Source organism: Megalobrama amblycephala, linkage group LG24 (assembly GCF_018812025.1).
Source record: "Megalobrama amblycephala isolate DHTTF-2021 linkage group LG24, ASM1881202v1, whole genome shotgun sequence".
In the NCBI taxonomy this organism is placed as follows: domain Eukaryota; kingdom Metazoa; phylum Chordata; class Actinopteri; order Cypriniformes; family Xenocyprididae; genus Megalobrama; species Megalobrama amblycephala.
In genome coordinates, this window is record NC_063067.1 from 33628368 (window position 1) to 33655649 (window position 27282).

The window sequence follows — 27282 nt, forward strand, 5'->3', positions numbered from 1 at the left end:
ATAATACTTTTATTTGCTGGGATGCATTAAAGCATCCATATAGTGGACTTCACTGGGGTTCAACGGGTTGAAGGTCCAAATGTCAGTTTCAGTGCAGCTTCAAAGAGCTCTACATGATCCCAGACGAGGAATAAGAGTCTAATCTAGTGAAATGATCGGTCATTTTCAAAAAAAAAAAATCTAAATTACATACTTTTTAACTACAAATGCTCGTCCTGCACTGCTCTGTGATGCTCCACGCATTACATAATCATGTTGGAAAGGTCACGCGTGACAGGCGGAAGTATCGATACAGTGTTTACAAAGTGAAACGGTCAAACAGCCTTTACAAAAAAAGGTAAAACAACTATGACGGATGATTTTGAAGTTGGAGGAGAAAATGAGATGGAGTTTTTCGCCCTACCGCGGTACTTCTGTCTATGTCACGCGTGACCTTTCCAACGTGATTACGTAATGCATGCCACATCACAGAGCAGTGCAAGACGAGCATTTGTGGTGAAAAAGTATATAAACTTTTTTTTTTTAGAAAATGACCGATGGTTTCTCTAGATAAGACTCTTATTCCTCGTCTGGGATCATGTAGAGCTCTTTGAAGCTGCACTGAAACTGACATTTGGACCTTCAACCCGTTGAACCCCATTGAAGTCACTATATGGAGAAAAATCCTGGAATGTTTTCCTCAAAAACCTTCATTTATTTTCCACTTAAGAAAGAAAGACATGAACATCTTGGATGACATGGGGGTGAGTAAATGATCAGGAAATTTTAATTCTGAAGTGAACTATTCCTTTAAATTGACCAACAGTGATAGTAAAGACATTTCTATGTCAAATGAATGCTGTTCTTTTGAACTTTCTATTCATCAAAGAATCCTGAAAAAATGCATCACGTTTTACACAAAAATATTAAGCTGCACAACTGTTTTCAACATTGATAATAATCAGAAATGTTTCTTGAGCATCAAATCATCATCATCAGAATGATTTCTGAAGGATCATGTGACACTGACGACTGGAGGAATGATGCTGAAAATTCAGCTTTGATCACAGGAATAAATTGCATCTTAAAACATATTGAAACATTTATTTTAAACTGTAATAACATTTCACAATATTACTGTTTTTGTTGTATTTCTGATCAAATAACCTTTGAACGGAAGTGTGTGTTGACTGGAAAGTGTGTGTGTCAAACATCACTCACGTCAATCAGTTGTTTGACCTCTTGTTTCTTCAGGTCGCTGCTGATCTTGGCAGCGAGTAGGAGGCACGCGGCCGCCACCAGCTTCCTGTTCTGCTTGTTGAGACGTCCCTGTAGGACCAGCTTCTCAAAGTACACAAATGCCATGGCTATGGTGACTGGCTGCAAGGAAGACTCCTCTCCCACTGAACGGATTTCTCTCTTCAGACTGATGAAGAGAGGGAATGACAGAGATGTTGGGAGAGATAAAGAGAAGAAATCAAATAGACAGCAAAAGAATTGTAATTGTATTGAACTTCAGTTCTTCAAAATATAATTTTTTTAACTGTACTTGCAGATAGTATAATATTAATTAAATCAAAGGCCACTCTAGTGTAGTTAAGGAGAGTATGCTTTCATGACTATGGCCCTGTTTACACCTGGTTGGCACTAAATACAGTTGTAAAGGGGGTCTAAAATAATTTGAGCTTGTCCACTTTCGACCACTTCCGAAGGTAGTTGAAATGTGGTTGAATGTGTTTGAACAGCCACTAAAAACCACCTACTCTCCTCCTACTGACCAAACACATAAACATTATGGAAAGTGCGCTAGCCAGACGGGATTTAAATGTTGTTAGCTGAAGACCCAAGTTCGGTTTGAAGACAAAATCATATCAAGCACAATGTTCTCCACCATTACTCATTTCTAACACACACTCACCGAGTTCGGTGTGGTCTTACGGCTGTCGGAGCAGAAATGAAAGCCACTCTTTCTGTTTTTGCATTCATATGTAAATTGTGCAAGCTTATTTCATCCATTAGATTGAAAGATCTGAAAAGGCCCATATATTTACCCACCCATTGACCCTTCTCTCAAAGAAATGAGGACAGAAGTGGTTGAAAGTGGACAAGAGAGACAGATTAAAATATTAGGGTATGTGTCTCCCTCATCTACTTGTGATTCGAACGACCAAAACACATCTTAATACCAGGTGTAAACAGAGTCTAAGTTTCTTAACACACTTAAAGGGTTAGTTCACTCAAAAATGAAAATTCTGTCGTTAATTACACAAACACAAATTAAGATATTTTTGATGAAATCTGATGGTTCAGTGAGGCCTGCATTGACTCTTTCAATGTCCAGAAAGTTACTAAAGACATATTTAAATCAGTTCATGTGACTACAGTGGTTCAACCTTAATGCTATGAAGTGACGAGAATACTTTTTGTGTGCCAAAAAAGAAAATAACAACTTTATTCAACAATATCTAGTGATTTCAAAACACTGCTTCATGAAGCTTTACGAATCTTTTGTTTCGAATCAGTGGTTCAGAGCGTGTATCAAACTGCCAAAGTCACGTGAACCATTGAAGTTTCAAAACACTTATGACATAACGAAGCCTCATTTACTGAAGTCATGTGACTTTGGCAGTTTGATGCAGTTTGGAGCCCATCGCTAGATATTGTTGAATCGCATACATCAATATGACCATATTCTGATGAACATAGGGATATTCCTGTGCATGTAAACAGTTATTGAAATAAGAGTTAAAATTAGTGTACCTTCTGATTTTGCTCAGTGTGAGTTTGATGTGGGGGAATTTTTCTTTAAAAGTCTCATTCATGTCCTTCTTCAGATCTGACGGTTTGACGTACTCTATTACTGTCGTCTGTGAGAGAACCACAGTGTGAAATACTGAGAATTAACATATTAGCAAGATATTCAGCAATAATAATAAACATCTCAAAGAATTACAGTGTATGAGCAGTATATTCCAGCTGTCAGTAATGACGTCTGCTGGATAAGCTATGTTTATCCTGTCTGTAGATCAGACCACCCTGCTTTGAGCACAGACGCTTAAATCACACAGACAGCCATTCATCCCTACATATGTGTCTGATTGGAAAATTAATGCCCAAAAACAAGAAACAAGACCAAATTGGGCTGCATTAAATTTCTCAAAACACAAACATGCATCTGTGGAAAGCTAAATGTCTGAGCAGTTGTGTTATAGGGAGATGATTCTCAGAAAACCTTTTAAAAAGTCCAGCTCATATTCAACTAAAAAACAAAAAACAAATCAAAGAAATATAAACAAAATCTGCAACGTATCATTATTTTTATGGCAATTACTCTGAACTGTAGGAAGAATAAATAATAATATTTCGTAAATGAGCAAAATATGTATGCATCATGGTTGTATTTGTTGTACTACCTTTAATTTATGCAAATTAAAAAAGGGGGAAAAAAAACAGCGTTTTACTGTAATGTAATTAACATCACAACTTATATATAATATTATGAAATATTATAGTATGTATGTATATATATATATATATATATATATATACACACATACAGGTGCTGGTCATATAATTAGAATATCATCAAAAAGTTGATTTATTTCACTAATTCCATTCAAAAAGTGAAACTTGTATATTATATTCATTCATTACACACAGACTGATATATTTCAAATGTTTATTTCTTTTAATTTTGATGATTGTAACTGACAACTAAGGAAAATCCCAAATTCAGTATCTCAGAAAATTAGAATATTACTTAAGACCAATACAAAGAAAGGATTTTTAGAAATCTTGGCCAACTAAAAAGTATGAACATGAAAAGTATGAGCATGTACAGCACTCAATACTTAGTTGGGGCTCCTTTTGCCTGAATTACTGCAGCAATGCGGCGTGGCATGGAGTCCATCAGTCTGTGGCACTGCTCAGGTGTTATGAGAGCCCAGGTTGCTCTGATAGTGGCCTTCAGCTCTTCTGCATTGTTGGGTCTGATATATCGCATCTTCCTCTTCACAATACCCCATAGATTTTCTATGGGGTTAAGGTCAGGCGAGTTTGCTGGCCAATTAAGAACAGGGATACCATGGTCCTTAAACCAGGTACTGGTAGCTTTGGCACTGTGTGCAGGTGCCAAGTCCTGTTGGAAAATGAAATCTGCATCTCCATAAAGTTGGTCTGCAGCAGGAAGCATGAAGTGCTCTAAAACTTCCTGGTATATACGGCTGCGTTGACCTTGGACCTCCGAAAACACAGTGGACCAACACCAGCAGATGACATGGCACCCCAAACCATCACTGACTGTGGAAACTTTACACTGGACCTCAAGCAACGTGGATTGTGTGCCTCTCCTCTCTTCCTCCAGACTCTGAGACCCTGATTTCCAAAGGAAATGCCAAATTTACTTTCATCAGAGAACATAACTTTGGACCACTCAGCAGCAGTCCAGTCCTTTTTGTCTTTAGACGCTTCTGATGCTGTCTGTTGTTCAAGAGTGGCTTGACACAAGGAATGCGACAGCTGAAACCCATGTCTTGCATACGTCTGTGCGTAGTGGTTCTTGAAGCTCTGACTCCAGCTGCAGTCCACTCTTTCTGAATCTGGGTTTTGTTTCACAATCCTCTCCAGGGTGCGCTTATCCCTATTGCTTGTACACTTTTTTTCTACCACATCTTTTCCTTCCCTTCGCCTCTCTATTAATGTGCTTGGACACAGAGCTCTGTGAACAGCCAGCCTCTTTTGCAATGACCTTTTGTGTCTTGCCCTCCTTGTGCAAGGTGTCAATGGTCGTCTTTTGGACAACCGTCAAGTCAGCAGTCTTCCCCATGATTGTGTAGCCTACAGAACTAGACTGAGAGACCATTTAAAGGCCTTTGCAGGTGTTTTGAGTTAATTAGCTGATTAGAGTGTGGCACCAGGTGTCTTCAATATTGAACCGTTTTACAATATTCTAATTTTCTGAGATACTGAATTTGGGATTTTCCTTAGTTGTCAGTTATAATCATCAAAATTAAAAGAAATAAACATTTGAAATATATCAGTCTGTGTGTAATGAATGAATATGATATACAAGTTTCACTTCTTTGAATGGAATTAGTGAAATAAATCAACTTTTTGATGATATTCTAATTATATGACCAGCACACCTGTATATATATATATCTCCATCTCACCATGTATGAGGCAAAGATGAGCACTCTTTTGTGTTTTCCACATGGCCACTGGGGGTCACTGAGCATATTGGGGTCATATTCAGTGTCTTCAAGGCCTGAAAAAACAAACATAAACACACACAAAAACATAGCTGTCAAATGAGCCAATCAACCCACAGATAACTTACAGTAACTGAATGTCGCATGTATACAAGTTTTCGAGATAATGATGCATCTTTCTGCACAGACTGAGCGGAGCTATATTAAAGGCATGATTCACCCAAAAATGAAACATCTGTCATCTGTCAGGGTGAGTAAATGATGGCTGAATTTTCATTTTGGGGGGAACTATCCCTTTAAAATGACACACATAAACAGCACTCGTACTGACAATCAGCAACAATTTGGCTGACACGAGTGTTGCTAACGCAGGCTTGAGAAATAAGGTACAAGAATACAGAGAGCCGAACAAGTTGAGTTGATGACTCACACACTCACTAAGTATTTGAATGCAGGAATAGCAGCATTAGTAATTATGACACACACACACACACACACACACACACACACACACACACACACACACACACACACACACACACACACACACACACACACACACACACACACACACATCTGTGCCTGAAATACTGTGATAATAACTATGCCTACCAAGTTGATTGAAATGTCCCTACCCACTCTGTGAATAATATAGCATTAAAACCTTTATTAAGCTCCTGTCAGTTACTACACACTTCTTTGTGCAAGTGTGTGTTTGTTTTCTGAGTGTGTGTGTATGTATGTTGCATGCTTATGTGATTTCATGTCACCATTTAGACATGCATGAAAGAGAATTTCACCACGTCCAGAGTCCAGAATTAGTGTCGAAATGCTTTTAGGTGTTATGACACACACACACACACACACACACACACACACACACACACACACACACACACACACACACACACACAGTCTCTCTCTCTAACAAAGTCAAAAAAGGTCACTAGCAAAGGAATCCGCCACAGAAAAGAGTTACAGATGTTGTCAGATTTCAGTGTGGCTGAGATGTAAGTGGTTACAGAACCGAGCAGAAAAAGTGTGTATAATTTTGCTACATGCGTGAGGACCAAATATTGCAAGAGATAAACATGAATAAACATCAGAAGGTTTATTGAAAGATATAGTAGAACTTACTGAAATGTATCGTGTCTCATGTAATTGCTCAGTCAGTATTTCAACCGCGAAAAGATGTCAATAAAACAGCTTAACATTACATTCATGTGACACTTACCTAAGGAAAGCCATTCAATGTCTATAGCTACTGGTGGCCAAAATGGCCATAACTGGTTAGCTACAATTACTTTTTCTGTAAGAAAAATTGATATGTACCGTACTTGATATATGACTCGTTTTGAATTAAACTGAATTGAGATTAGAATTCGTTCCCTTGTGTTAAGTAAATCATGTGCATGATATAATAATTAGTTTCCTCATTGTTCCTACTAATATATTATATTATGGGCTCAGTAGAATTTGTGTTTCAGAGAGAAAGTCTTATTTTCAGCATCATTACTCCAGTCTTCAGTGTCACATGATCCTTCAGAAATCATTCTAATATGATGATTTGCTGCTCAAGAAACATTTCTGTTTCTGATTATTAAACCGTAATACATTTGTTTCAAGATGCTTTTATGAAGAGAAAGTTTAAAAGAACAGCATTTATTTGAAATAGAAATCTTTTATAACATTGCAAATGCCTGTCTCTTTTGATAAATTTAATGCATCTTTGATGAATAAAAATATTAACTTATATATATACACTATTACAAAAATGTGACCCTGGACCACAACACCAGTCATTAGGGTCAATTTTTTGAAACTGAGATTTATACATCACCTGAAAGCTGAATAAATAAGTTTTCCATTGATGTATGGTTTGTTAGGATAGGACAATATTTGGCTGAGACACAACTATTTGAAAATCTGGAATCTGAGGGTGCAAAAAAATCAAAATATTGAGAAAATTGTCTTTAAAGTTGCCCAAATGAAGTCCTTAGCAATGCATATCCACTCACAAAAATATTTTTTTTATATATATACGGTAGCAAATTTACAAAATACCTTCATGAAACATGATCTTTACTTAATATCCTAATGATTTTTTGCATAAAAGAAAAATAAATCGATAATTTTGGCTATTGCTACAAATATACCCATGCAAGTTATGACTGGTTTTGTGCTCCAGGGTCACAAATAAAAAGAACAAAATTTTCTAAATTGGTCAAGTAATCCCAAATAAAGCCAAGAATATGTATGTATTGGGTAGGGTTAGGCTTAGTCTGCAGCAACAGATGTCTATAGGAGGTTCTCACAAGTCTAAGTGTAGTAGTTTGTGTGTATGAGTGTGTGTGTGTGACATACCCAGGTCCAGACCGACGGTGCTGTTGAGGCGAGAGGGAGGAAAACTGCGTGGGATGCTGTTTCTGGAATAGGGCAGGGGTAGAGTGAGATCCACTGAGGGCTTGTGGCGGTCCAGAGCGTTAGTGGGGTACAGGAACTGAGCGTATGACACCGTCTGCACAACATATAAGATCATAACAAGCAGTCTGTCAGCCTGAAACATCCTGACAGCGCTTTTAACCTCCAGGGTGCATCAAATGAGAGGATATAAACCTGTCAATTCTAAGCAGGTCGAATGGTACACTGAGCACAATGCCCTGTGACATTCCCTGACTGACTGATTGACAGTTGCAGGGATAGAATGACAAGCTCTTACCCTGCCGTACATGCCCAGCTCCACCCCCTCCAGCCCGGGAAGCATCTCCAGGGTGGTGGATATTCCTCCGGATGAGTGCCTCCGCCGCTGAGCGTCCAGAAGAGGGTCACTGAGACAAAGACAGATGCTTGCATTTGTTATTTTATGTCAAACCCCTTTGACCTAAAATATTTACTGTAATTGAATTCCCAATAATTTAACAACACATTTGCTCATTCACTGTGGGATAATAGTCACATGACATGAGGGTAAACAAATAAAAAATGTTTATTGCTGCAGTTTATTTAAAAAGAAAAAAAATTAATTAATTTGAATAAATTGTTGAAAAAAATCAGTTTGAATGAATGATTCAATGACTCACTCATAAAGACTTCACTTGTTTCATTACTGGATGAATCTGCATTTTTGAACGAATCACTTGAATGAATGACATGAGGGTAAACAAATAAAATATTAAATTTTTAGGAAGTGTTTTATTTTGAATTTCACATTTTTATTATTTAATTAATTATTAGCTTTTCTCCAGTTTGGGAAACCCTGATTAAGAGCAAATATTACATAGTTTCTAGGCTAGCTAATCATAACAGAGGTGATTTACATATTGAAGTCTTAAAGGTACAGCAGCAAAAACCATTGGTGATCACTGGTGGCGATGATTCTATACGATGCTTTTGGGAAACGCAGACCTCTTCAATTCCAACGGTCGGAGAAAGCATGCAATGATCATGTAAAACCAATTATGACTGGTTTTAGAGTGAGAAAGCTTTACAAATATTATAAATACACTTTAGTCCTGCAAAAGTGTTTGCATATGAAGAGTTTTGTCTAATTGCTCATCTATATTTTAGTGCACTCCTAATAGTAGACGAGACAATTTATTTTATTGGTAACACTTCAGGATAGGGAACACGTATTCATTATTAACTACAACTTTTGCCTCAATAAACTCCTAATTTACTGCTTATTTATAGTTAGCAAGGTAGTTGTTAAGTTTAGGTATTGGGTAGGATTAAGGGATGTAGAATAAGGTCATGCAGAATAAGACATTAATAAATAAGCAACTAGTTTTGAACCCTAAATTAAAGTGTTACTAATTTTATTTAATATGTGAATTCAAAATTTCCATTTTTTTTTCTCTTCTAAAAAACAAGCCAAAAATATTGATGAATCATCTTGCACTCACAAAACTGTCCAATCAAATTATCTCTATAATGCCCCTCTCCCTAATACCACCCACCTCTGACCTGCTTTGACTAACACTAAATCTCTTGGCTATTTAAAAATAAAGTCCTTCAAAGCTAGTGAGCTAGAGCTGCACGATTCAGGAGAAACCGAGAATCACATTTTTTTTTTTTTTTTTATTCAAATAGAGATCATGATTCTCCGAACAGACACCTGAACAAAATAATATGTCTTTTACCAGAGGTTCTGACAAAATGTTTATTGCTGCAGTTTATTTAAAAAGAAAAAAAATCTAATTAATTTGAATAAATTATTGAAAAAATCAGTTTGAATGAATGATTTAATGACTCACTCATAAAGACTTCACGTTTTTGAACGAATCTCTTGAATGAATGACTCAATAACAATTTGTTTTTTTGTTTTTTACAGTCACTTGCCGCCACCTATTGCTTTAACAATGTAATTGACACAATCTTTATTTAAAGGGTCAAATTACTTTCAAAAGGTGATTTACTCTATTTTGAAAGTATTGTCGTCGCTTCATAACATTAAGGTTGAACCACTGTAGTCACATGAACTGTTTTAAATATGTCTTTGGGCATTGAAAGTGTTAATTATCTTGCTGGCTATGGAGGCCTCACTGAACCATCGGATTTTATCAAAAATATCTTAATTTGTGTTCTGAAGATGAATGAAGGTCTTACGGGTGTGGAACGACATGAGGGTGAGCAATTAATGACAGAAATTTCATTTTTGGGTGAACTAACCCTTGAAGTTAAAATACTCCCCATAAAAGGTATATGTGCGCTCTTATTTTAAGGAAAATGTAGCTAACTTGGGGCAGCTTCATGTCATCTACACACTCATTAAACTTTGACAGATGAGACGCTGACAAAGGACGGTCACACTGTGACGTGTTGGTACAATGGAGTGATATGCTTTTGTAAACCATTTTCACCTTAGGTTTATCGTTATATTATCAGCTTGAAAAATACACTGGAGACTGGAAATGTAAAAGATAATTCCACTACGAGTTGAGCAAGACTTCCGCGGATAAGAGAAAGTTTCACAAGGTTCATTTTTTCTACTCAAGATTTTCTGGAACTGTAATGGAGATGGTGGGAAAGGAGAGGGTGTTCTCGGTTCGTGTCATGCCAGGCCCAGTTCAAGGATGTGGGAAAAATTCCTTCCTGTCCCATTTGCCCTGAATCTCACCATATGAATCCCCAGAGGAGGGCAGAGGAACCCAACTGACTGCACATTCAACTCGAAATATCTCTTTATGTTTATCTGTCTATTTAATAATCATGCAAGGACAAGTATCATGGAAATGAAGGCTAGGAATGGGAATCACAAGGAAGGAACGATTCTGGTTTTGATTCCAATTTTTTTCCAATGAAGAATTCTGCATCCTTAATGATTCCATCTATGATTCTTTTAATTTATTAGTATATTTTAGTATAGAAATTTCAAACCTGTCAATCAAGGGTGAATAACTGCTGCTAACTAAATAACTAACAAATATACTAAGCAAAAACAATATTTTTGGTAAAACCCTTTAAAATGAAAATTACCCCAAGCTTTACTCACCCTTTGTTCTTTCTGATGAACACAATCAGAGTTATATTAATAAATATAACGGAAGCTAGATATTTTACTTTATAACTTGTTAAATATGGATATGTTTCTTACACAAATGCATCGCTTCGCTTCAGAAGGCCTTTATTAACCCCTGGAGCCGTGTGGAGTACATTTATGATGGATAGATGCACTTTCTTCAGCTTCATACTCGTTGTTCCTGTTCACTGCCATTATAAAGCTCGGATGTGTCAGGATTTTTTTTTAATATTTCTCCAATTGTGTTCATCAGAAAGAAGAAAGTCATATACACCTAGGATGGCTTGAGGGTGAGTAAAGCTTGGGGTAACTTTTATTTTAAAGTGAACTAACTGTTTAAGTCCCGCCATATCTACACATTACAAACAGTTCCTGGATCATTTTGAGTTGGACAAGAAGTAATATTAAATTTTTTAGTGGGATATTAGATTTATTCATCAGCATGATTAGATTAGTTTGATTAAATTAAAAATTAGTTTGAATCAAACCATACACGAGGGACAGACCAGAACCTCTCTCGGTAGCCAGTCGACTTGTGCAAGGAATAGTTTGTACTTTGTTACTAATCTGTGGCAAAGTCTATTCAAATATCAGATCAGAAATCATCAGGACGGCTAATTTGCAAGAGAGATTCAATGCCTTGTTTATACTTTTATGTTAGGCATGATTGAGTGACTCTACCCAAATTATCACCACACTATATAACTAAATCTGACCTTTGATTTAAAACTAGGGTAGGCAATGTTTTTCATAAACACTTTTTGTTATACTGGTTGAAACTCTCTTCTCATCCTGATAGCAATCAATAACACATGTGGTCTAAATATACAGTGGGTACGGAAAGTATTCAGACCCCCTTAAATTTTTCACTCTTTGTTATATTGCAGCCATTTGCTAAAATAATTTAAGGTTTTTTTTCCTCATTAATGTACACACAGCACCCCATATTGACAGAAAAACACAGAATTGTTGACATTTTTGCAGATTTATTGAAAAAGAAAAACTGAAATATCACATGGTCCTAAGTATTCAGACCCTTTGCTCAGTATTTAGTAGAAGCACCCTTTTGATCTAATACAGCCATGAGTCTTTTTGGGAAAGATGCAACACGTTTTTCACACCTGGATTTGGGGATCCTCTGCCATTCCTCCTTGCAGATCCTCTCCAGTTCTGTCAGGTTGGATGGTAAACGTTGGTGGACAGCCATTTTTAGGTCTCTCCAGAGATGCTCAATTGGGTTTAAGTCAGGGCTCTGGCTGGGCCATTCAAGAACAGTCACGGAGTTGTTGTGAAGCCACTCCTTCGTTATTTTAGCTGTGTGCTTAGGGTCATTGTCTTGTTGGAAGGTAAACCTTCGGCCCAGTCTGAGGTCCTGAGCACTCTGGAGAAGGTTTTCGTCCAGGATATCCCTGTACTTGGCCGCATTCATCTTTCCCTCGATTGCAACCAGTCGTCCTGTCCCTGCAGCTGAAAAACACCCCCACAGCATGATGCTGCCACCACCATGCTTCACTGTTGGGACTGTATTGGACAGGTGATGAGCAGTGCCTGGTTTTCTCCACACATACCGCTTAGAATTAAGGCCAAAAAGTTCTATCTTGGTCTCATCAGACCAGAGAATCTTATTTCTCACCATCTTGGCAAACTCCATGCAGGCTTTCATGTGTCTTGCACTGAGGAGAGGCTTCCGTCGGGCCACTCTGCCGTAAAGCCCCGACTGGTGGAGGGCTGCAGTGATGGTTGACTTTCTACAACTTTCTCCCATCTCCCGACTGCATCTCTGGAGCTCAGCCACAGTGATCTTTGGGTTCTTCTTTACCTCTCTCACCAAGGTCTTCTCCCCCGATAGCTCAGTTTGGCCGGACGGCCAGCTCTAGGAAGGGTTCTGGTCATCCCAAACGTCTTCCATTTAAGGATTATGGAGGCCACTGTGCTCTTAGGAACCTTAAGTGCAGCAGAAATTTTTTTGTAACCATGGCCAGATCTGTGCCTTGCCACAATTCTGTCTCTGAGCTCTTCAGGCAGTTCCTTTGACCTCATGATTCTCATTTGCTCTGACATGCACTGTGAGCTGTAAGGTCTTATATAGACAGGTGTGTGGCTTTCCTAATCAAGTCCAATCAGTATAATCAAACACAGTTGGACTCAAATGAAGGTGTAGATGGTGTAGAACCATCTCAAGGATGATCAGAAGAAATGGACAGCACCTGAGTTAAATATATGAGTGTCACAGCAAAGGGTCTGAATACTTAGGACCATGTGATATTTCAGTTTTTCTTTTTTAATAAATTTGCAAAAATGTCAACAATTCTGTGTTTTTCTGTCAATATGGGGTGCTGTGTGTACATTAATGAGGAAAAAAAATGAACTTAAATGATTTTAGCAAATGGCTGCAATATAACAAAGAGTGAAAAATTTAAGGGGGTCTGAATATTTTCCGTACCCACTGTATATACACAAAAAAACAGTTCCTCCTGAACCAAAACTACAAGCTTATGCTGCGTTCACGCCATGTCGTAATTACCATAATTAAGTAACGGCAACCCGTGACTTTCTACACAGATTTATGCATTTCTAAGGCAGCACTATCAACGCAGAAATTAATCTGCAGCAGTCAGGTGGTACAAGTAAGTTGTTTACATTCATTTTTATTGTAATGTTATGTGCTTTGAGACATGAGGTACTGTAATTTAACGCCTTCTCGCTTTGCAGACTCTGCTCTGGCTGTGCGCGTTCATGTATTTTGGAGGAGGCGAGGCTTTGGAGACGCTCTGAAGGGAGGGTGGGATCTCATGCTCTCAAAGCTAGCTTAGCCTCTCTCAAATTGCCTACTCTAGTTTTAAAAAAGTATTTTTAATGTGTGTGTGTGTGAGTACCTGATGTGGAAGCTCTCTCCATACGGCAGCACAGAGAAGGCAGCACACAGAGACCTTTTGGCACAGATAAGCACGATCCTGCAGTGATGAACACAAACCAGTTAACATTACACACTTTTTATCCACACACACAGGCCAAGTGGTTAACACTTTACAACATAATTGAAACACTAGGCCTAATCTCTCAGTACATTCAGATCAGGAACAAACACCTGTGACACCAGAGGGGTCAAATGACAAATGTCTTTAAAATAAACTTCTGTCTCATCAACGCACACACACACACACACATGCACACATACAAATGTCCCAACAAGGACAAAGACTTCTGGTATTGCCATCCTGGGCACATTTTGTCCCCACAACACACACACAGAGCCAGAACACCTGCACCATCAGCCTCAGTGTACACTTCTCTCTCTCGCTTCTTTCATACAGGAAGTGGGATGGTATCTGTGTTAGCTATGGGCATGTGACTGCATTTTAAAACCAGAGAATTGTGAAAGAGAGGTAAAATGGCAGTTAGCATGAAACTGAGGGTCTGCCGCAGCAGCCAAGAGGATTTTTTTTTCTGATGCTTCCTTCGTCAATGGTCACATGACTGTGGAGAAACGGCACCAGAAATAACAGCGAGTATGAGTCAGTGCAAATAACTGAATCATTTTCTAGAGATTTCAATGACGGATTTCCATTTATATCTCAGGTATCAATCTTTGGAATTATTAGATTTCAACAAGCATCATTTTTTCATGTACAAATGTCTTCATTAAGACAAAAAAAAAAAAAAAACATCTTAAGATTTGAATGTGGCCCAATGGAGGATTCAGCATTTCAGATTGTTTTATAAACTTTGAACAGGTTTTATTGAAGAATGCCAACTATATTGAACCCAAAAAAAAAGGATATACCCCTTAAATTACAAATTTTGAATTTCAGCTATCTGACTTTAGATAACATAACATTATAATTGGACATATGTTGAATTTTGGAAGAGTGCCCCTTTGTTTCTCACAGGGAACAGTTATTTTTACTCCCCCCGTTTTACACTGCATATCTGCAATAGATGAGGCCACTGAACATCAGGCTTATCTGGATCTGTGATCACCCAGTGGAAAATATCTTATCGGTTTTATTTTGCCCGCCCCCAATCCTGTCTGTGACCCTGTGAATGTGAGTAGGTACATGCGTATTTGTGTGTGAAAACCCAAAGCCTGGGAACACAAGCGGAAAATAAGGACCGCTGTCTATTTGGGGCAGTTTATAATGGGACTTTAGTAAACATAGCTGCCGTTTCTCAGATGGAACGAGGCCAGATCTCATGGAGAACAACCAAGAGAACAACAAACATCCCATCCAGTCTTTCCTTATGTTTGTAACCTAAAATTGACAATTCTTTTTTTTTTTTTTATGAAATATTGCAGTATTTATTTTAAATAGTTTATTATTGCCCTTGCATTCCTTTATAAAAATAACTTCCCCTCTTCAGTGTCTTCAGTATTTGTGTACAAACTGTCAGATATGATGTCCTCACATGATGAATCAAACATAAGCACAGCATAAAGCAAGTGTAATGGATCACTACCAAACTAAGAAGATAATGATGACGAGAGGCAGGGTGTTTATTTTGAAGCACAGAGAGGGGAAAACATGACTAGTGTGGAAAAGACAGGCACAAACACACACATACACACCCTGGACTGGTATTAACAACCCCAAAACCCACAAAGAGAAGTGAATAAACACACCTGCTGCCCCTGGTGTCATACTGCCTCATGTTCTTAATAAAGTGGTTTTTCTTCATGGCGCGTGGACGAGGAGAACCAGATGTGTTGCGACTCCTGAAGGACAGAGCATGGGTAAAACATGAAATACATTCATTGAACATATTTAAGAAAAGGGCTTAGTCTATTACATTGGGCTTCAGCTCTTCATTCATGCATAAACCACTAATTTATGATAACACACAACCAAACAGTCCAAATGCCCCCAAATGTATTTAACCCAATCGTAAAGAATTTAACCGAAAGAAACAAAAAACCCCAACACAGACAGGTTTTATTCTAGCTTGCAATAGTTCTGAACTAAAAACATTCGATTCAATTTGTTCTCTGGTTTCTTCCTGTTAAGCCAAGCACTGTTTCACTGTTTCATGGGATGTGCTGTTTAAACGCAGCTGAAGTGTGTGACTCAACTGACTGGCTGTTTCCCATCCTCAAGGGAATGTGTCATTGTGGCTGATGAAACTGGCCATGACCTGCTCTGCATGGTTCCTTCATTACGGCTCATAGATCAATCAACTTGAAACTACGTTCACATTTTACTTAGAGGCAAGTTATTACATTTTGATAAAAGATATATAATAATGTGCATTGATTAATCATTCACAATGAAGCCTGGAACCTATAATAAATGCATAATTTATATATTTAATTGTTTACTATGTATTTTTCTGGTATTTTGCTGTTATTGTATAGGACAATAAAGATCTGACAGGATGAAATGTGTGAGAGAAAGGGGAACAAGTTAGGAAAGTATCGCGAGCCGGGACTAATGGCGCTTTTCCACTGCATGGTACGGCTCCTCCACCTCGGTGGAGGTTCCGATACTAAATGCGACGTGTAAACACTGCAGATCACTGATTGGTCAGAGAGAATAGTCACTACCAATGTCGTTGGATTTGAAACACAAGACAAAAACCCGCTAGGTTTAAATACTCAGTAACAGCCACCGCAGCATCATTTGTTCACGTGACTTTTTTTTAAATGACTTGCTTTAAACGACCATCGCACGCAACTTGAAAAAAGAAATGGCTGTATCGTGATCAGTAGGCGAGGAGCAGACTCGTTGGTAGACGAGGAGCGGATCCACAGCAGTATAGGCGGCGCAACTATAACGATCAGTCTATAATCCCACCCACTTTGAAGCAGTACTACACTGCAGTGGAAAAGCAAACTGAAAGTAAGCGAGCCATGCCTGAACCGAACCGAGACGAGTCGTTCCACACAGTGGAAAAGCACCATAAAAGCCAAATGTTGAAGTACAACACACAATATACAACATGTGCTGCCCACAAGGCTATCGGCTCCAACGATATGTTTCATATTGACTTAAATCCTACATAAAATAATTTTGTGTTGACATTCATCTTCCTGTAGTTTATTTTATTTTATTTATTTATTTATTTATTTTTACAATATATATATTAGGTGGAGACAGTATAACAAAAGTTTATTTGGGTGAACAGGGTCAAGATGGGTCAGGCTCAACCCTGCATTACCCTAGGGCTGTCGCGGTTAAGGAACTTCCCTTGCGGTATTTTTGAGTGGCTCAATAGCACGATATGCAGTATTACCACCATATATATAAATGTATAGTATGCAGGGCTTGACATTAACACCCGCCAACCCGCCAAATGCGGGTAGATTTCAGCTGTGGCGGGAGACAGCCACTCCCACTAGCCACTTTGGCGGTTTGAATATAATTTCAGCCTACAGCCAAATGAAAAGTAGCCAAGCAAGTCGTATCACAAAATTACAATTCAGTCACAATTCTTTATCGATTAACTTGCGGTTAGTAAAGGTGGGATAGGCGGAATCGCGCTGAATGACACAACAGAAGCGCTCGTGTGCGCGCTCTCTCTGTCGCGCTCGATTCAGTTCTCCTTGCGCCTGAATACACGCACACACAGATGTCAAAATGCATTGTGTGGAGCATCTCGCGTGACTACAGTCGGCTATGGCTTACGGCTAAGTGGACGTAAACAGGTGGGTAAAAACTGGATATGTGTCAGTATATGACGTCCATGCATTCAGCAGCCCCCAAATAAATACCTGTCTGTCATTAATGTTAATCAAACATCAAAAAATGTTAAATACATGTATACATGTATGCTAAATAAACATATGTATCTGAAAAAATATATATTTTTTAAATTACTATTTGTAATTTGCTTCTTTGTTCTTTTTATATAGCCTAACAAAAATAACTGTACCTGATATATACAATGTATAGTCTTGATTTGGGTGGTCAATCTGCATTTGTAAGTTTGAAAGGGTTTTAAATCTTGTAAATCAAGTAAAATGACTCAAAATCAAGTAATTTAAGCATGCCAGAGTCAACTTTAATCATATAAAATGTAATTTCCCAACAGCAAAATTGTGGCCAGTGAAAATGCTGAGTGGCTAGTAATTTTGGAAAACCACTAGCCACATTGGCTGGTGAGCAAAAAAGTTAATGTCAAGCCCTGATAGTATGTGTAACAAGGTCATATTCAATAACGAAACTAAATAAAGCATTGAAACAGGAAGTGAAGTAAACAGAAGAGAATGTCAAAATAAGGGTCTACATAACAGAACAAAAAAAAAAAACCGTAGGGCTATTGTTATATGTAAAATAATTAGTTCCGATCCTCGAATCTGACTGATATTTCATGAGCATAAGCAGAACTACTCATCTCTGCACGCTCTAGATGGGCTGTCAGTCAGTGCAGTTACATTGTTGCGCCACAAGGTTGAGTCTTTAAACCGTTCAAAAACCCTGATTCATTCAAAGAGAGATGTAATGAAACAAGCTGTTGAAATCATTTTAACTTTGAGCGCCACTTTATAAGGCTCAGTTGACCAGTAATGCATCGATGCTAAGGCAGAGATTTCGCTATCCTTGGACACGACAACCTTTTTTTCACGAATGTATGTCTCGGCCTGAAGGATAGATGCAGGTAATCGCATGCGCTCAGTCGATCTATCTCACATTCACTGTCTGTTTAGACTTGTTTAGTGCAAATCTACGGAGCCTCTGTACAAATCACCATGGTACACATTATGCTATCATTATTAACTTATTTAATATTTAGTACACATGCATGAAGTGTAAAATGAGAACCTTTAGAAAACATGCAAATATTGCGGTTGCTGCGTTATTTTTTCCAGTCCTCTGCGGTTGGCTCATCAATAGCGCAGTATTATGATATTGCAGTTATCGCGACAGCCCTACATTACCCACATGAGATCCATGGCTCCATGTGTCAGGAGCATGTGCACAAACTGCTATGCCACAGCTCTGACTTCTCACTTTTTTTTTTTTTTTTTATAATTTTATAATATATTTTTCAAACAACTAAAACATTTCATGCACAGGAATGTACAAGAGTGCCAAGAGCTCTGTGATTCTCTGGAAAATATGGATTATGGAGCATTAAAGGAGATTTAAAATTTTAAAAAGACCAAATACCAAGTGCCTGAGATGATAGCTGGTCAAATCTCACTTGATAGATTTGATAAGTTTTCAGTATAACACTTCAACTTGCCTGTCTTAAGGATGCCCAAACATGACATGGATTAAACATAAAATTAATTTCTCTGAAAATTCCTCCAAAAAGCCTGCCGAAAAATCAGCCTGTAGGATTATGATTCTTACCATAACTACAGTTACATAACTTTGAGTCTTTGTCTCATCTGTGTGTGTTCTAAACCCCTTTTTCCCTACATCAGCATCACAGATTTCTGCCACATGCTTTAGGCACAAAACCAGGCCACATCTACGTTCTGTTTGGTTTGAAAAGCATTACACAACCCTAGTGTGCAATCAAACACAAACAACTCCCCCTATTCGCACTCTCCATCTGCTCCGCCATTTGTGTGGTGATACACCCTGCCTCAGAATCCAAATTACTGTTATCATAACCCAGGGCGAGGAACCGCACCTGTGTTCAGGCGAGTGTGAAGAAGAGAGCAAAGAAAAGCTGAAGACTGTGACCGAACACAAATGACTTACAACCCTTTTCTTTATCTCCAGAATGAAAAACGTGATGAACTCTGAAGCAGCTGCCAGCTTTGCGTAAACCTCATTCTCTTTCTGCCCATCTGTCACTCACTTGATCCCAACATATCTTTTTTTTTTTTTTTTTTTTTTGTCTCTCTCTCTTGATTTCCTAGTAAATCCTCTATTCATTTGCATCCAATTCAAACCCAGAAAATGGGATGGAGAGGAAACTAAGACATAAGCTTGGTGAGGCAGGACACCAGAGGTCACATTAAATCTCAGACACAATCAGAGTGGGCAGCGTGCCCAGTGAAAGATGGATATGTTTGGATGAACCATCCGGAACAGCTTTCATTGGAACAACAAATTTCATTATTGATTAGTCGGGTTAGTCTTCTCACTATGTGTATCAATGATGCCATTTTAAAATAAAAAAACAAATTTTCCTCGAAAACAAATACATTTACATTACATATTTACTAATGCACTGATAAAAAAATCTTATACAATTCAAGATCTTATACAATTTCATCTAAATAAATAAAAAAAAAATAATTAAATCAAACTAAAACATAAATGTCAATTTAGGCATCACAACATTATTATCCACAGTACTGAAAATGGATATTCATTTCGAGGTACTAAAATTACATTATTAAATTAATAGTGGTTTTAAAGATTAACTTTAAGTGAATGTTAGATGATGGCATTAAGAAATCATGTAAAAATAGGTTAAATTAGCATGCACAATTAAATGTACAATATTGATCAATATAATAAATAAAATAAAGCGAAAAATCTGTAGTATTGGCTGATTTGGCACAAATATATTGGTAGTTAAAAAAAACAAACAGTCGGTACTTAAAAAAATAAGTTGACGGAACCGGTAGTACCAAGTACCATCTATATTCGGTACCTGCTTTCAAATGCTCTTGTTCGTGTTTGTCTGAGCGTCAACAGCAGTGTTGTAGTCGAGACCAGCCCTTTCGAGTCCGAGTCAAGACCGAGACCAGAGAGGGTCGAGTCCGAGTCGAGACCGAGACCAGAGAGGGTCGAGTCCAAGTCGAGACTGAGACCAAAGAGGGTCGAGTCTGAGTCGAGACCGAGACCAAAGAGGGTCGAGTCCGAGACCAGAGAGGGTCGAGTCCGAGACCAGAGAGGGTTGAGTCCGAGTCGAGACCAAGACCAAAGAGGGTCGAGTCTGAGTCGAGACCGAGACCAGAGAGGGTCGAGTCCGCGTCGAGACCGAGACCAAAGAGGGTCGAGTCCGAGTCGAGACCGAGACCAAAGAGGGTCGAGTCCGAGACCAGAGAGGGTCGAGTCCGAGTCGAGACCGAGACCAAAGAGGGTCGAGTCCGAGTCGAGACCGAGACCAAAGAGGGTCGAGTCCAAGTCGAGACCGAGACCAAAGAGGGTCAAGTACGAGACCATAGAGGGTTGAGTCCGAGTCGAGACCGAGACCAAAGAGGGTCAAGTCCGAGACCATAGAGGGTTCGAGTCCGAGTCGAGACCGAGACCAAAGAGGGTCGAGTCTGAGTCGAGTTCGAGACCAAAGAGGGTCGAGTCCAAGTCGAGACCGAGACCGAAGAGGGTCGAGTCTGAGTCGAGTCCGAGTCAAGACCAGGACCAGAGAGGGTCGAGTCCGAGGCGAGACCGAGACCAGAGAGGGTTGAGTCCGAGTCAAGACCAAGACCAGAGAGGGTTGAGTCCGAGTTGAGGCCGAGTCAAGACCAGGACCAGAGAGGGTCGAGTCCGAGTCGAGACCAAGACCAAAGAGGGTCGAGTCCGAGTCGAGGCCGAGTCAAGACCAGGACCAGAGAGGGTCGAGTCCGAGTCGAGACCGAGACCAGAGAGGGTCGAGTCCGAGTCAAAACCGAGACCAGAGAGGGTCGAGTCCGAGTCAAGACCGAGACCAGAGAGGGTCGAGTCCGAGTCAAAACCGAGACCAGAGAGGGTTGAGTCCGAGTCAAGACCAAGACCAAAGAGGGTCGAGTCCGAGTCGAGACCGAGACCAAAGAGGGTTGAGTCCGAGTCAAGACCAAGACCAGAGAGGGTCGAGTCCGAGTCGAGACCGAGACCAAAGAGGGTCGAGTCTGAGTCGAGTTCGAGACCAAAGAGGGTCGAGTCCAAGTCGAGACCGAGACCAAAGAGGGTCGAGTCCAAGTCGAGACCGAGACCGAAGAGGGTCGAGTCTGAGTCGAGTCCGAGTCAAGACCAGGACCAGAGAGGGTCGAGTCCGAGTCGAGACCGAGACCAGAGAGGGTTGAGTCCGAGTCAAGACCAAGACCAGAGAGGGTTGAGTCCGAGTCAAAACCGAGACCAGAGAGGGTCGAGTCCGAGTCAAGACAAAAGAGGGTTGAGTCCGAGTCAAGACCAAGACCAGAGAGGGTCGAATCCGAGTCAAAACCGAGACCAGAGAGGGTCGAGTCCGAGTCAAGACCAAAGAGGGTTGAGTCCGAGTCCAGACCAAGACCAGAGAGGGTCGAATCCGAGTCAAAACCGAGACCAGAGAGGGTCGAGTCCGAGTCAAGACCAAAGAGGGTTGAGTCCGAGTCCAGACCAAGACCAGAGAGGGTCGAATCCGAGTCGAGACCAAGACCAAAGAGGGTCGAGTCCAAGTCGAGACCAAAGAGGGTGTGAGTCCGAGTCAAGACCAAGACCAGAGAGTCCGAACCGAGACCAGAGAGGGTCGAGTCCGAGTCGAGACCGAGACCAAAGAGACCAGAGAGGGTCGAGTCCGAGTCAGAGAGGGTCGAGTCCGAGTCAAAACCGAGACCAGAGGGTCGAGTCCGAGTCGAGTCCGAGTCAAAACCGAGACCAGAGAGGGTCGAGTCCGAGTCAAAACCGAGACCAGAGAGGGTCGAGTCCGAGTCAAAACCGAGAGCAGAGAGGGTCGAGTCCGAGTCAAAACCGAGACCAGAGAGGGTCGAGTCCGAGTCAAGACAGAGACCAGAGAGGGTCGAGTCCGAGTCAAGACCGAGACCAGAGAGGGTCGAGTCCGAGTCGAGACTGAGACCAAAGAGGTTGGAGTCCAAGACAAGTTAAAGTTCACATAAGGTTGGGTCTGAGACAAGACCTAAAGAAATCTAAAGACCTAAAAGAATATGTAAATGTTTGTTTGCTGGAAACAATAAAATTGGCACCATACTCATCAAATATACCATGGCATGTACACTGTATTTTATTTACTTAGAGTGATATTGGTTTAAAAAATATTATCAGTTAAGGTTAAAAGGGCCACATAGTAGGTGGTGTAAAGGTAATTTGTTAGAAAAGATTTCTATTTTGAATAAATGCTGTTATTTTTAACATTTTTAAATAAAAGATTTTAAATCAATCGACTGAAGGAACACAACATGTTATAAAAAAATATTAAGCAGCACAACTATTTCCACTTTCCAACTTTGAAAATTAATCAGCATATTATAATGATTTCTGAAGGATCATGTGACACTGAAGACTGGAGTAATGATGCTGAAAATTCAACTTTGCATCAGAAATAAATTATATTTTAAAGTATATTAAAATAGAAAAGCATTATTTTAAATTGTAATAATATTTTTAAATACATATATTGCTGTTTTTGATTAGATAAATGCAGGCTTGATGAGCATAAGAGACTTATTTCATAATGCCACATAAGCTAATAATTATCAAAAATGGTAATGTTCACGTCACCATTTCGCCAGCCTACACATAATAGGCCTGTAGGTGGCACTTTGGCTTCATTAACTATGATAGTTTCATCAAATAATAAACGATGTACCAACACTAAATGAATTGAACACTACTTACCATTAATGCGACTTTTTGCTTTGTGGTCAGTTAACATCCATTTTGTCAGCGATGCAATTTAATTTATAAAATGAGACAAACAGCAGAAATCGCTCGTCTGTCCATGTAATTTCCACTTCACGTTGTCTAATTTGAACTTGTTGTGCCAGATCACGATTGGTTGGGGTGTTATACATGACAAACCGGCATTGGTGAATCATGTAATATTTTAAAATATATAATAAATCGATTTTTAATTAAATTGACACACTAGTTTTGGTTATTGATGGGGGAAAAAAAGTTAAAAAAATTGTTTGTTTATTTTTTTCTTCCGTCGAGCCATAGGCACTCAGTGAAGGAACCATATATGGCTCGAGAGAAGTTTCGAACAGACTGTGGAAAATCAGTCAGTCGAAAACACACCTAACCCATAGCAACGCGTTATAGCAATGCCTCACACTGACGAATTTTCCGACTTTTGAACGATTCGTTACTATTGTACACATTGTCATGTTAATTATAATTCAAATGCAGTTTGTTTTATTGACCACAATATTATCATTGCTCTTTGCCCCCGAACATTAAGCATGAAATATTTTGAATGGGACTCGACTGGTCTTGGGAATGAGTCCGAGTCCTAATATGTACAAGTACGAGTCAATTCCGAGTCAATATCCACACAAGTCCATGACAAGACCAAGACCGTTACAATATGGTCTCGAGACCGAGTCCAAGACCAAGTCAGAGTCTCGAGTACTACAACACTGGTCAACAGTTTCTATTTATAGTGTGTTTTTACAAGCGTTGAGCATTGTAGCCAATCACAATCATATCTGTTGAGCGCATGAATGCAATGGCCTATCAGAGGTGGTAGTCAGTAATTTAGTCAGAATCTGCTTAACACCACTGGAAACTTACAAGGTTTTGTTTTGTTCAACGTGAGCCCCATATTTGCGAATCCTTTCCTGTTTTTTAACACCATGCCTGCTTCTGTGGCTATTTTCATGGTGAGAAATTTTATGGTAAAACTACAGGTTTTTACCATTTATTTTTGCTTAAAACTAAAACTATATTTGATTTAAAATGTCTTCAAAACAGTTAACTGAGTAAAAAAAGATTTAGAGAACCGTGCAATTTTACTGGTATTGGTTACAAACTACTGAAATTTTGGTACCATGACAACCCTAATCCCTACATATAATTTACCATTAAGTCCTGTGAGAATTTCGATTTTGCAAAAAAGCACATTCTAACAGCGATTATGCTGCTGCTGTCATTAAAATCCAAATATGATGGTTATTTAAACTTTGCTGCTATTTTCAAACTGTAAAAAGCATTTTTAAACTATTCTCTGCACACAATGTATGGCATATTGAAAATATTAAGACATCTGTGGCATGAAATTCGAAACATTCCTTAAAGCTACAATATGTCAATTTTTTGCCGCTATAAGTTCCCTATTCAAAACAAAGGCGTAGCTTGATGACGCCGAGTTTGAAAGTGGAATCTTGGGAGGTGTGGTCTTCACCTCACAGCCGGTGGAAAAGAATTGGGAAAGGCTTTGGGAAGAAATCATGTTCATGGATGCGATTATTAACATTACTATAGTATGAAGCAGAGCAGGAGTGAGTGTTGTGGAGCTGAACGAGGAGCTGGAGCGATTGCTAATGAAAGACGAACGCGACGTGTCTCGCGGAATGTTATTATGCCACAGTCGCCGGCACCCTTCTTCCGGTCAAGCGTATGACGTAACACAGCGCTGTTTATCATATTAGATACATTTGAGTGTGTTGAAAATGATGTTACGACGTTACTCTGAGCGTTCGCTCGGCGGCTGCTGTGAGACACGTGTTGAGCAAATACATTAGTGTCTTTTAAATCTCTTCTTAAAGGTGCCCTCGAATGAAAAATTGAATTTATCTTGGCATAGTTAAATAACAAGAGTTCAGTACATGGAAATGACATACAGTGAGTCTCAAACTCCATTGTTTCCTCCTTCTTATATAAATCTCATTTGTTTAAAAGACCTCCGAAGAACAGGCGAATCTCAACATAACACCGACTGTTACGCAACAGTCGGGGTGTACGCCCCAATATTTGCATATGCCAGCCCACGTTTCCAACATTATAAAAGGCATTACACAAGGGCAGCCAGTATTAACGTCTGGATCTGTGCACAGCTGAATCATCAGACTAGGTAAGCAAGCAAGAACAATAGCGAAAAATGGCAGATGGAGCAATAATAACTTACATGATCAATGATAACATGATATTTTTAGTGATATTTGTAAACTGTCTTTCTAAATGTTTCGTTAGCATGTTGCTAATGTACTGTTAAATGTGGTTAAAGTTACCATCGGTTATTACTGTATTCATGGAGACAAGAGCCGTCGCTATTTTCATTTTTAAACACTTGCAGTCTGTATAATTCATAAACACAACTTCATTCTTTATAAATCTCTCCAACAGTGTAGCATTAGCCGTTAGCCACGGAGCACTATCAAACTCATTCAAAATCAGAAGTAAACAATATAACAGTATACAATACTCACATAATCCGACGCATGCATGCAGTATGCATGACGAACACTTTGTAAAGACCCCTTTTGAGGGTTATATTAGCTGTGTAAACTTTGTTAAGGCACTGTTTAAGGCAAGCGCGAGCTCCGTGGGCGGAGAGCACGGGATTTAAAGGGGCCGCAGCATAAAATCGGCGCGTTTATAATGATGCCCCAAAATAGGCAGTTAAAAAAATCAATAAAAAAAAATCTATGGAGTATTTTGAGCTGAAATTTCACAGACACATTCAGGGGACACCTTAGACTTATATTACATCTTTTAAAAACATAATCTAGGGCACCTTTAAGACATTCTATTTTAGGATTGCTTTTACTTGATTTATCATTTTATTTTGTTTCTATTTCTTTGATGTGTATTTTTTGTATTTAAATGTGTTGTTTTCTCTTGTTTTCTTGTAAAGCGCTTTGAGAAAGCCACTTTTAAAGGCGCTATATAAAATAAAGGTATTATATAACAATGATTCATTTTCTGTCAATACATGTAACCAAACATGTCTAATAAAACAGGTAATATATTAAAGCGTCTTTAGTGTTTCCATGGTTTCTACAAAATAAAACTGGAAATCGAGGGTAACACAATTTACAAATAGTTGAAAACATTTGGGATGTTGTAAGTACTCAACTAAACAAAATATATAACACTGGTCTAGTGGTTTTTGGATATTTTACTGCAAAAATTTTACATATTGTAGCTTTAAACATTCTTCAAACCTTTTTTTTTTTTTTTTTTTTACTTTTAAAGTTCTTTCAAATGAAAACTTTTAAAACAGTAACAATTGTGAAATAACTTCAAGGGCAAAATGCACAAGAGAGGACGACTCTCTTCAGCCTGAGGAATCTCATACACCAGGCTGGCAAAGATAAACAAAGAAAGGATGTACACTCCTATAACTCAAGTTCAACTCAAGAGGCAGGGGGAATGTTAACCCTCTCTCCATATATGTACCACTGATCCTCTCTCTTTATATACCACATGCGTGTTATATATCTCATAATCTCAGGTCCAGTAGATCCCTGCCCCTCATTCCAGGGGATCAATAACAGTTCCTGGCGGACTGTTTGCAGTCAGGCCACAGTCACGTCACAAGGCTTTGAATAAATACCCTGGCGTAATCCTGCCAGGACTGGACATGCACAGTATTAAAGCGCTAAAAGAACATATGGCTTGATTCCATGCTTTCAGTGTTCCAATAGCACACAGGGATGAAAGACTAGGCTAGATTACCAGCACTGGTGCAAAATGTCGAAGCACATGGCTGAAGAGGAAGTGCCTCAGAGAAATGAGTGGGTGAAATGTCAGGCCTCAATCAGTGGGCTTGTGTGTTGGAGGTGCTACATCGGTTACAACACAATTCATGAGTGAGGCCATATTTGAGTTTGGTAGCATTTGTTTTTAAAACGTGCTGTTTTGGATAATACATACAGTATAAATATATGATTAATGTACACTCTCATTCAGTAATCAAAATATCCACAAACATTTTAAGCAGCACAACTGTTTTCCACATTGATAATAATCGGAAATGTTTCTTGAGCAGCAAATCATCATATTAGAATGATTTCTGAAGGATCATGTGAAACTGAAG

At 39.1% G+C, this 27282-nt stretch overlaps 1 protein-coding gene across 1 annotated transcript in view; it reads right to left on the minus strand.

Moving 5' to 3' along the window:
- Positions 1 to 27282, minus strand: part of cables2b (Cdk5 and Abl enzyme substrate 2b) — a 38854-nt gene that overhangs the window by 3515 nt on the left and 8057 nt on the right. The window contains exons 2-8 of the mRNA XM_048177454.1: positions 15329 to 15421; positions 13584 to 13661; positions 7909 to 8017; positions 7554 to 7707; positions 5151 to 5245; positions 2740 to 2846; positions 1201 to 1405 (exon numbers count right to left, since the gene is read on the minus strand). Of these exons, the coding sequence (XP_048033411.1) occupies positions 1201 to 1405; positions 2740 to 2846; positions 5151 to 5245; positions 7554 to 7707; positions 7909 to 8017; positions 13584 to 13661; positions 15329 to 15421 (841 nt within the window). The remainder of the gene's footprint in view (positions 1 to 1200; positions 1406 to 2739; positions 2847 to 5150; positions 5246 to 7553; positions 7708 to 7908; positions 8018 to 13583; positions 13662 to 15328; positions 15422 to 27282) is intronic.